General features: G+C 43.3%; 1 protein-coding gene across 1 annotated transcript in view; it reads right to left on the bottom strand.

Annotated features, from left to right (window-relative positions):
• Window positions 1–8,061: 8,061 nt before the first annotated feature.
• The window catches only part of DRP2 (dystrophin related protein 2), a 36,409-nt gene continuing 32,904 nt past the window's right edge, over window positions 8,062–11,566 (bottom strand). Inside the window, exon 22 of the mRNA XM_007952180.2 lies at window positions 8,062–8,186. Coding sequence (XP_007950371.1) covers window positions 8,062–8,186 — 125 coding nt within the window. The remainder of the gene's footprint in view (window positions 8,187–11,566) is intronic.

The following is an 11,566-nucleotide window of genomic DNA, read 5'->3' as shown; positions in this document are numbered from 1 at the left end:
CACGCAAATTCTTCTGCTAGTTGGGGTTTAGTCCAATTCTGTATCCTTCCCTTCAAGGCTCAGGGGTCCAAGATTATCTTCTGTGTCTGTGTTAATTAGTTTCCCTTTGTTGAAGAGGGTTTTTACAATCCTTCTGCCTAGTCAGCCATCTTGCCGGAACTCCCCTAAAGAATTCTTGTAACTCCTGATGAACTAATCAAACAATATATTAACCACATGGTTTTGAATTTGGAGAGAGAGGGTGTAGAGAAGAGATGAAAATGCCATCTGTAATACTTTGCGTAGTGCCTAAGGCACTGGACTGCTAACTAGAAGGCTGGCGGTTCAAACCCAACAGCTACTCGGAAGGCAGGTTGGACAATCTACTTCTTAGTGATACTGCTTCAGAAACCCAAGGAGGGGTTGCCATGACACATAATAACAACAACAACAATATTTAGATTGGATTATCATGCTGTAATGGAATAAACATAAGGTTGAAATCTCAGCTCTGCCACTCTCCTTAGGCAAGTTCCTATACTTTAGACCTTCTGGTTCCTCATCTGTAAATCAAAGGTGATGATGCCTTACCAACGATTTTCTGAAAGTAGCCCAGCTACATCCAGTTCTGGTCACAGTTGATGAAGTCAAGTTATCTGTGCTACTTTTGGTCCTCCTATTTCATGTCAGAGTTATAAGCCAAGGGCAGAAGAGGAGATCACTGTGAATGGGCAGGACCTGTTGAGGCAGTATGAAGACAAGGCATGCTAGGGGTGGGGAATGAAGGGAAAGAAAGAAAAGACTAAAGGCGATGGGCATGGTTAACTGCAAACACAATGAAGCCAAGATTAGGAGCAACATCAGATGAGTTTGAAAACTAGGATGATAGAAACATACATACTTTTTTTTTTTTTTAAAGAAACCCAGAACTGAAAAGATGAGAATAAGGAGAAATGGGGGAAAGGAATTGAATGCCAGAGGCAGAACATGGAGGTAGAGGCTGAGTTTGAAAAGAATACAGTCCTTTCCAGAGGAAAGATTCTTCTAGACTAGAGCAGAAACCAAGGAAAAATACCCTGGGTACATGACTTGCAGAGACTAAGGCCAGGGAGAGTGGCATATATGCAACAGGTGCCATCCAGGCATGAGAGCTAGAAGAGTCCTAGTCCAGGCTCTGCTCGATATTCCAGCCCAAGAGCAGCCAGAGCTCTGCTTAGAGGAAGAGTGATGGGAAAAACAGGATGGGGCAAGGGAAAACCAGCTTGTCTGCAGTGCCCTTCCATGCTCGTTGCTACCATTTTTCATAGTAATGCAGGGTAACTGCTTCATCATTGCCATCCAGTAACCTAAGACTTGGCTGCTGTCTCCACAACTCACCCCAGCACACACACCCTGACACCTCAGGACATTTTCCTTTTCGACAGCTCAGTGATTCTTCCCTTGTTACAGACCTGCACTGTCCAATATGGTATTCTGGTTACCTAGTGCCTCTCTGACAGGAATATACCACAAATGGGATGGCTTGAACAAACGAGTTTATTCTCTTACAGTTCGGGAGGCTAGAAGTCTTGAGTTCAAAGTGCCAGGCTCTAGGAGCTGTGTGAAAGCCCCTCAGCCTTGGGCTTCAGCTCTGCCTCTTGCTCCTGGCCCACTGAACCTAGAGGCATCTCTTCACTCAGGCAGCTACTGGCTGCTGAGGCTAACAAGCCCAAGGTCAACAAATAAAATGGTGCAGTCCCAATGTTACCAAACCACAAGGCAGGCCATTAATTCAAGTCCATTGTAAGTCCCAAGGTCAGCAGAGCATGGCAGGCTGCTGAACAATGACATGGCTACACACAGGGTTCAAGCATGCCATAAGCTAGTGACCATTCTCAGAGCTGTTTCTTATATATGGGAAGCAGACCACATCCCAAAGGCAGCTAATCAGCTGCTCACAGTAGATTCCACTGTGGAGCTGATCACCAGTCTCATCATGGGGAATACTACATCCAGCTGCTCAGCCACTCAACCAGGCCTAGCCAAGTTGATACACAAAGTTAACTAAAACAGGTACCCAGTAGCCATGTGTGGGTATTCAGCACTTGACATATAGCTAGCCCCAAATGAGATAAGCTGATAGTGTAAGACACACATGGGATTTCGGTAGGGGAACTGTTCTGTGCTAGTGCCCTGCTGACCTTGAATGTATCCACATAGGCCATGTAGGCAAGGCTCAACCACAGGTAATCCAGGTGTTGGAAAGATGCCCTGTGATCTTCCCGGAACATGGGAAGATAGGCAGTCATTGTAAGGAGCTGCTAAAATACCATTTCTCACTCGCCTTCCTATCTTAACGGAGGCTGCCATGAGGCAGTTTCTCATCCATCTCCCTCATTCTGCTGAGGAATGGGATTTTTTGTCTCACCCACATGTGGTACAGCTGCAGGCCAGAAAATCGCTTAGCTGCAGTGTGGGATTGGCTACTGAGCAACAGGGTGCCCTGCCACTCAAGTTGTGTGTCATCTGGACACTGTTGTTTCAGTGTCATCCTGTGAGACAAGGGATGCTGTTTGCTGATACGATTGCTGGTCCTGCTTTTACTTTCTTGTTGTGGTTACCTAGTGCTGCTCTGACAAGAATATACCACAAATGGGATGGCCTTAACAAACAGGAGTTTATTCTTACAATTTGGAGGCTTTAAGTCCAAGTTCAAAGTGCCAGGCTCTAGGAGCTGTGTGAAAGCCCATCAAACTTTTGGGCTTTAGCTCTGCCTCTTGCTCCCGGCCCACTGAAGCTAGAGGCATCTCTTCGCTCAGGCAGCTAGTGACTGCTGAGGGTAACAAGCCAAAGGTTGACAAATAAAATGGCATATTCCCGATGTTACCAAACCACATGGGAGGCCATTGATTCAAGTCCATTGAAAGTCCCAGGATCAGCAGAGCATGGCAGGCTGCTGAATGAACAACGACTCAGCTACATGCAGGCTACAAGTGTGCCATAAGCTAAAGACCATTCCCAAAGCTGTTGCTTATGTACGGGAAGCAGACCACATCCCTAAAGCAGCTATTCAGCTGCTTGTGGTAGATCCCACCATGGAGTTGATTGCCAGTCTCATCATGGGGAATAACTACCACCAGCTGCCCAGCCACTCAACCAGGCCCAGCCAAGTTGACATACAACTTTAAGTACCACATATCTATATCAGTAATATACATTGAATATATCTGGGTTTCTTGTTTCTTTACTAGCCAAATTTGTCAGCCTACTTAACAGTTTTGAAGACTTGAGGATGGTGCAGGACCAGGCAGTGTTTCAATCTGTTACATATAAGATCTCAGAGTCAGAGCTGACTCAATGGCAGCTAATAGCAACAACAGTACGCTAATAGTTGTTTTCTATTAATTACATGTTGAAGTGATAATATTTTGTACATATTGGGAGATAAAATATTTAAACTAATTTCATCTATCTTACTCTTTTAAATATGGCTGCTAGAAAAATTTTAATGATGTATGTGGCTCACACTGTATTTCTATTGGACAGTGCTGTTATAGATTCCAAAAAAAACCTTACTGCCGTTGAATCGATTCAACTCATAGCGACCCCTCCTTGGGTTTCCGAGGTGGTATCTATATGGAAGTAGATTACCCAGTCTTCCTTTTGAGGAGTGGCTGGTGGGTTTGAACCGCCAGCCTTCTGAGGCACTATGCCACTTTTATTTTGCTAGAAAATGGCATTTAAAAAATTGTCACCATCAATTCATAAGGACATCTTAACACCAAATTATATATATATATATATATATATATGTATGTATGTATCTCCACACTCTAAGAATGAAGGATAGACCTGTAAATTGAATAAATGTAACTTTAAGGAAAAACTCACTCCATTGTGCCGAGTTTTCTCATATTGCTTCAGACTGGTGAAAATCCCTCAGATTGATGAGGAATGCATTTAGGAACCATTGCTATATAGAGCTCATCCCATGAGGGGATAACTAGCTACTTTGTTAGGGCCCTGAGAAGCACCAAACCAGTTAACAGTGGTGGGTGGGGCAAGTGGGCTGGCCTTTTTTGCCCCTTAGGTATTGGCGTCATCTCGTGGTCTATGTTTTGCACTGCTTCTGTAGCTTCTTGGCCCACTCTCTCTTCCCACTCCTAAATAAGGGAAGGATGTGGAATATCAGAGTCAAAGAGTATAACCAGAGGAACCAAAGTAAACAAATACAAATTTATTATTTTCAAAGCAGGATTAAAGGGAAAGGGGGAAAGCACCACAGTGAGTGGCAGTCAAAGTTAACCAATTTGTTCCCAGCCCATCCCTTTCATCCCAAACTAATCTAGACTTGCATGCCACCCTTGACACCTCCCCCAAGTCTTTTCCCCAACTCCCATCCTCAACTAGTTCTTGCAGCCAGCAAGCAGCACAACAGGCTTCAAGCTGGTCTCAATACTGCCCTGGAAATACCAAGGACATTCAAGAGGTCCCCTCCTGTGGCAGCTGCTGTGGGAGGTGATGGAGGCTTGGAATTGGGCCTTGACCTTGAGCCTTTCCCTCTCCCACAGCCATTGGTGTAAAAGAGTAAGAAGTAGCTGAAATACTCATTCTTTTGTTCCCAGGGCTGTATTTTGGCAGGGAGGCCCAGAGATAAAGCTGCTGCCAGCTAAGGTGCTAAATCCCCACAGCCCAAGAGGAGGGCCCTCATTTGCTCTCCAGGGCTGTTTCTCTTCAGGCAGCTACTTTTTTAGTTATCTGTCACCTATGCCAAGGGAAGTTTGATGGGATTCTGAGCCTGTAATTATCCCAGAAGCCATGTCTCTGCTACTGAAAGTTCAAGGAATGTTCTAGAATATAGCCGTCTATGGAGTCCAAGCCCCAAGCACACACCTCAGCCAGTACAGGAATTCCTAAAAAGGAATCTGTATGGCAAACATCTCCCAGGATTGGCTTCTGTCTGGCCCCAGGGTTTCTCATTACTATGGCCTGCGAGCCTAGGTCTTGGAACACAAGAAACTCAGAGGTTTATCTGGAGGAAATAATTTTCAAACTTTGAGTCTTGAAGGAAATGGGCACTTGAAAGTTGAGAGCTTTGGATTCCAGCCTTCTCATTCTTGAGAGAAGGGCACATATGCTCCTGGGTAGGACCTTTCCTAGAGAACCATACCACAGCCTGATGTCCTCCTGCCAGTCAGCTTTCCCTGACAATTTCCCAGTCAACATGATTCAACTCTGCTCTAGCTGGGAGCAGACTCACCTTCATAATGTCTTTTTTACCTCTATCAGATTCAAGAATAAATTGTCAATCACTCCTAACTGTTTACTGATACTATTTGCCAACACCTTCAGCAAACACTCACATTCTTTATCACAGATGCTAATCCCACAAGTCAGAAGGTTTCCTTAGGCTACCCTACCCACCAATCTTCCTTCACAGTCTTTCCAGTACAGGGCAATAAACCACATAGCATCACACACAATACCTCTAGGAGACATGATACACAACAGATGCCTAACAACATACAACACATTTCAGTAAATCCAATTATAATTTTGATTCACAGAGCCCACAGAGCCATTTACCTCACTGCAGGCAAACTGCCCACACATGCAGTGACTGTCACTGGACCCTTGAGTAATATACTCACCTCAGGTATTAAGGTAAACACAGGACCACAAAGTCTCAGTGACTCCCATTAGTGAAAATTCAATTCTTGAGTCTATGACTTGCTGCTTTGGTCCACCTACAGCACAAATCCTACGTAACGAGAGCTATACCTTTTCTACCATGCCTGGCTCACTGCAGTTACCACAGGCCCTCAGTAGCCCAACATCTGCAGGGTGGTTTTGGAAAATACTTTCCAGGGCTTTCTTGGTATAAGATTGTTCCATAACATCTGCCCTTCAGAGTATTAGGCAGGCACATTCTTCAAAGTCCCTGAGCCTCTGTCCTACAGTAAATGTTTCCTATCCCGCTCCTGTCCACAATCTAGCTGCAATCTGATGCTCAGGCTCTGTTTTTGATGCCTGCTTACCACCTGCTCGCCATACATCCAGATGCCCAGTCCTCACCTAGAGATCTCATAAACTCTAGGGCAGCTGTTGTGATGTGAGGTCTGACTCCTTGCTTACTGACAGCCTAGGAGAGGATAATTCTAGGCTTCTGGACCCAAGCTGCTGCCCTACCTCCCCTGCAGTAGACAAATCTAGGTTCCTAGCAGTTCTACCCACTGGCTCAGTGCTTGATTATAACACAACATTTCACACCCTCCTGACCTTGGTGGCAATTACTGCTTTCTTTAAGGCCCTGAGCCAGACCTTAAAAATAGGAAAGGGCTAAAGGATTTACTCTGTGTTTTAGCCTGTTAAAGGCTAATGAGGGCCTATTTGTTCCTTCTCTTCTGCATGGGGTGGGCAGACTTTTGATTTGGTCTATCTTGGCATCTGAACCATTGTTCAGAGGAACCCAGGAAAAGACATCCAAGGTCCAGGTCTCAAGGATTGACTTTTCCTGCAAGGTTGCTCTGTGGCCACAGGCTTCTGTTGCTTTGGTGTTAAGAACAGCCCACCCATCATGGTGAGAGACATCCTACGCAAATAGTCCTGGATGGTGTTCCCCTGGATGCATCTACCTGTCCAACCAGAGGCTGGGGCTAACAAAGAGCAAGGCAGAACATTAAAACTTTAAGAGGTATTAGAATTTAATGTGCAAGTGAGGCCGGGAAAGCACTGATGTAAAGTAGACATGTAGAATAGATATGCATGTATATAAACCTAGGTAAATTAAATCAATTGCTGAGCTCTAGGTTATAAAGCTCCTCTTGATATAAAGCTGCCTAAGTGGGCTCTGACTCTGTTCAAAGTTCCTACTCTCCTTCTCCATCTACTCTGAACAGTTTCTGGATAAAGGAATCATGGTATATATTGCCAAAGAAGAGTTAGTTCAGCTTGCAGACAGGTTTACCTTCCGAAGTTAGAAAAAAAATAGTTTCATTCAAAGGAAGACCTTGTTGTTTAGATATCTCAGGAAAGTGGCCAGCTTCTTGATTTGTGGCCAGTGGCTCCTGGGAAGGGGCCACTCCTCAGGATGTCCAATAGCATGAACTATATGATTATCTGGGGGGCAATCAGCCACCTCACCTGATTCAGCCTAAGAAAAAGACAGGTCACAGCCTATGAGGGTATTTGGTAGTCATATTCCTCCAAGCTAGAGGGTGGCTTTCCCTTCCTCATCCAAAGAAAGCAAGGTCCTCTTCCTAAGCAAGCCACCAGTCCTCCCCTAGATCTGTGATGGAAGACTCAGAAGAACAGAGGATGGCTTCAGTTTGAGTTCTCAGGGGTGGTGAGGTGGGGGTGGGGAAACAACTAAGGATCAGGGAAAAAAAATCTAATCCCATAAGCATTTCTTTAATGTTTCCAAAATGTAAAGTGGAAATGGAATGAACTATTTTCCCCCTTGAAGAAGGTCTTCCAGTCACTGAGGCAGAAGGAACTGAAGATGTTAAAGGAGGAAACAAGATCTAGGTAGCATCAGGATGGCTAGAGATATGCCCTGAACCTGAAGTAATATGACACACACTGGCCCAGACTTTTTCAGGGGCACTTGGAAGAATGTCTCAGGGATACTCTTTTGCCCTCCTTGAGTTAGGCCAGAGAATAGGGCTAACCCCTGTGGATTCTTTATGCTGGAACCCTGGGGCCATTAGGCATCTCTATGTCTACAATTCCACATGGAGAGGGGTAAGGGGCCAATGGGCACTGCTTGACTTTGCAAGACAACTTCTCTGTTCCCATCTGAATGGCCTTCAAGTGCCCATTGCCTGCTGCAACAGAAGTATACTTAAGGGGCAAGTCTCAAACCTGAGGATTAAAGGGCATATTTCTAGAGTCAGAGGAATCATGTGTCCCTCCCCCAACCCTGCTTTCCCCCTCACACCCACCTCATATATCTCCAGATCTCTGATGCTTCCTGGAGCCCATATAACTCTGGTTGAGGAATGTGGGGCTATTGGGGACTGGAAAGGTTGGATGAAGACTGAAGGAAGGCTTTGACAAGAATCAGGAGAGGGCTAACGGCTATTGGATGGGGATTTGGTTCCATCAAGAGGCCAGTAGGGTGTTGGCAGTCACATCAGAGCTTCGTACACTGGGAAAGGCATGACGAAGCTTCTCCATGATATCCTCCAAGCACAGGCTGACATCTTGGCTCTTTGATCCCACATCATCTGAATAGAACAAAAGAAGATATTAGAGATGATAACTAGAGGTCCCAGGCCAATGGGCCCAGGTAGAATGCTGCCGGAAGACGGGCAAGTCCACAGCATTTTTTTGTCTTCCCAACACAATGCCTGGTACATAGGAGGTGTTCAATAAACATCTGTAGGATAAACAATCACCACTCATCTGTCAGTTCATCCTACTGTGGTGGCTTATGTGTTGCTGTGATGGTAGAAACTATGCCACTGGTATTTCAAATATCATCAGGGTCACTCATGGTTTCAGTGGAGTTTACAGACTAAGACAGATGGGAAGAAGGACTTGGTGGTCTACTTCTGAAAAAAGCTGACCCATGAAAGTCTTATGAATAGCAGCAGAACATTTTCTGATATAGTGCCAGAAGATGAGCCCCTCAGACTGGAAGGCACTCAAAAATATAATTAGAGAAGAGCAGCCTTCTCAAAGTAGAGTCGACCTTAAAGACGTGGATGGAGTAAAGCATTCAGGACCTTCGTTTGCTGATATGGCACAACTCAAAATGAGAAGTAACAGCTACAAAATTTCATTAGTAATAAGAACATAGAATGAATGAAACAAGGAAATTGGAAGTCGTCAAAAATGAAACGGCACACTTGGAGGCAGATATCCTAGGCATTAGTGAGCTGAAATGGTATTGGCCATTTGAATTAGACAATCACAAGGTTTACTATGCTGAGAATGACAAATTGAAGAGGAATGGAGTCACATTCATTGTCAAAAGGGACATTTCAAGGTCTATCCTGAAATAGAATGCTGTCACTGATGGAATAATAACCATACACCTACAAGGAAGTCCAGTTAATACAACTATTCCAATTCATACACCAACTTCATCATACACTGCCAAAGATGAAGGAATTGAAGATTTTTTACTAACTTCTGCAATCTGATATTGATCAAAAATGAAATCAAGATGCCTTGATAATTACTGGGGATTGAAATGCCAAAGTTGGAAATGAAGAAGGATCAGTAGTTGCAGGGGTAGACTGCCCAATAGGCAAGACAAGCACAGTCTTACTTGTGCTTACTTATTAATCTGTAGTGAACAGTTTCACATATGGTGAAAAACACGCAAAACTGTTTACTACAGATTACTAAGTAAGCACAAGTAAGACTGTGCTTACCCTGCTTACTGAGTAGTCTGCTCCTGTTACAGATTGTAAATTTGAAAAGAGGCCATGGTTCTGTAGGAAGATGCTGTGGGGTTAGAGAGACAGATGTCAGCCACACCTAGAAGCAGAATGGTTGATGTGAAAAAAAAAAAAAAAGTGAAATTATTCACTACACATTAGTAAGTAAACACAAGTAAGCCTGTGCTTACCGTGCTTATTGGATATTCCAACACTGAGCAGTTGGAAAATATGGCTTTGGTGATAGAGATCTCATGATAACAATTTGCAAGACAAATGACCAATTGATTGGAAATACTTTTTTCAACAAACAAACGGTGACTATATGGGTAGATCTCACCAGATGGAATATACAGGAATCAAATCAACTACATTTTGTACAGAGATGATGGAGAGGCTCAATATCTTCAGTCAGAACAAGGCCAGGGTACAACCATAGAATAGACCATCAATTTCTCATATGCAAGTTCAAGTTGAAGCTGAAGAAAATTAAAACAAGTCTATGAGAGCCAAAATACCATCTTGAATATATCCCATCTGAATTTAGAGGCCATCTCAAAAATAGATTTGACACTAACAACTGAAAACCAGACAAGTTGTGGGATGATATCAAGAATATCGTACATGAAGAAAGTAAAAGGTCATTAAAAAGAGGAAAGAAAGACAAGACCAAAATGGATGTCAGAAGAAACTCTGAAACTTGCTCTGAATGTAGAGTAGCTAAAGTGAATGGGAGAAATGATGAAGTAAAAGATGTCAACAGGAGATTTCAAAGGGTAGTTCAAGAAGATAAAGTATTATAATGAAATGTGCAAAGACCTGGAGTTAGTAAACCAAAAGAGAAGAACATACTTGGCATTTCTCAAGCTGAAAGAATTACCTGGCCAACAGACTGGAAGGAATCAATACTTGTGCCCATTCCAAAGAAAGGTGATCCAGCAGAATGTGGAAATTATCAAACAATATAAATATCACACTCAAGTAAAACTTTGCTGAAGATAATTCAAACATGGTTACAGCAGTGCATTGACAGGGAACTTCCAGAAATCCAAGCTGGATTCAGAAGAGGACATGGAATAAGGGATATCATTGCTGATGTCAGATGGATCTTGGCTGAAAGCAAAGAATACCAGAAAGATGTTTACCTGTGTTTTATTGATTATGGAAAGGCATTCGACTGTGAGGATCATAACAAATTACGGATAACATTGGGAAGAATGGGAATTCCAGAGCAGTTTATTGTGATCCTGTGGAACCTGTACATAGGCCAAGAGGTAGTTGTTCAATCAGAAAAAGAGGATACTGCAAGCTCTGGTAGCATAGTGCCTAAGGCACCTGACTGCTAACCAGAAGGCTGGCGGTTCAAACCCACCAGCCAATCCTCGGAAGGAAGATGGGGCAATCTACTTTCGTAGTGATACTGCCTCAGAAACCCAAGGAGGGGTCGCTATGAGTCGGGTCCGACTCGACGGCACATAACAACAACAACAAGCATGGTTTAAAATCAGGAAAGGTGTGCTTCAGGGCTGTATCCTTTCACAGTATTTATTCAATCTGTGTACTGAGCAAATAATCCGAGAAGCTGGACAATATGCATGAAGAAGAATGCAGCATCAGGATTGGGAGGAAAACTCATTAACAACCTCTGATATGCAGATCACACAACTTGCTGAAAGTGAAGATTTGAAGCACTTACTGATAAAGATCAAAGACTTTGGTATGGATTACACCTCAACACAAAGAAAATAAAAATCCTCACAACTGTTCCAATTAGCAACATCACAATAAATGAAGAAAAGATTGAAGTTGTCAGGGATTTCATTTTACTTGGATCCACAATCAACGTCCATGGAAGCACCAGTCAATAAATCAAATGACATATTGCATTGAGCAAATCTACTGCAAAAGATCTCTTTAAAGTGTTAAAGAGTAGGGATGGAACTTTGAGGATGAAAGTGCATGTGACCCAAGCCATAGTATGTTCATTGTGTCGTATGCATACGAAAGCTAAACATTGAATAAGGTAGATCAAAGGATAATTGATGCATTTGGATTATGGTATTGACAAAGAATATTCAACACTGTATTCAATATTCAATATTCAATATTCATGGACTGTCAGAAGAACAAACAAATCTGCTTGGGAAGAAGTACAGCTAGAATGCTCCTTAGAAGCGATGATGGTGAAACTTTGTCTCACATACTTTGGACATGTTATC

This window comes from Orycteropus afer, unplaced genomic scaffold (assembly GCF_000298275.1).
Source record: "Orycteropus afer afer isolate SDZICR_OR568_19922 unplaced genomic scaffold, OryAfe1.0 scaffold00327, whole genome shotgun sequence".
NCBI lineage: Eukaryota > Metazoa > Chordata > Mammalia > Tubulidentata > Orycteropodidae > Orycteropus > Orycteropus afer.
This window is presented reverse-complemented; position numbering and strand designations above follow the sequence as displayed.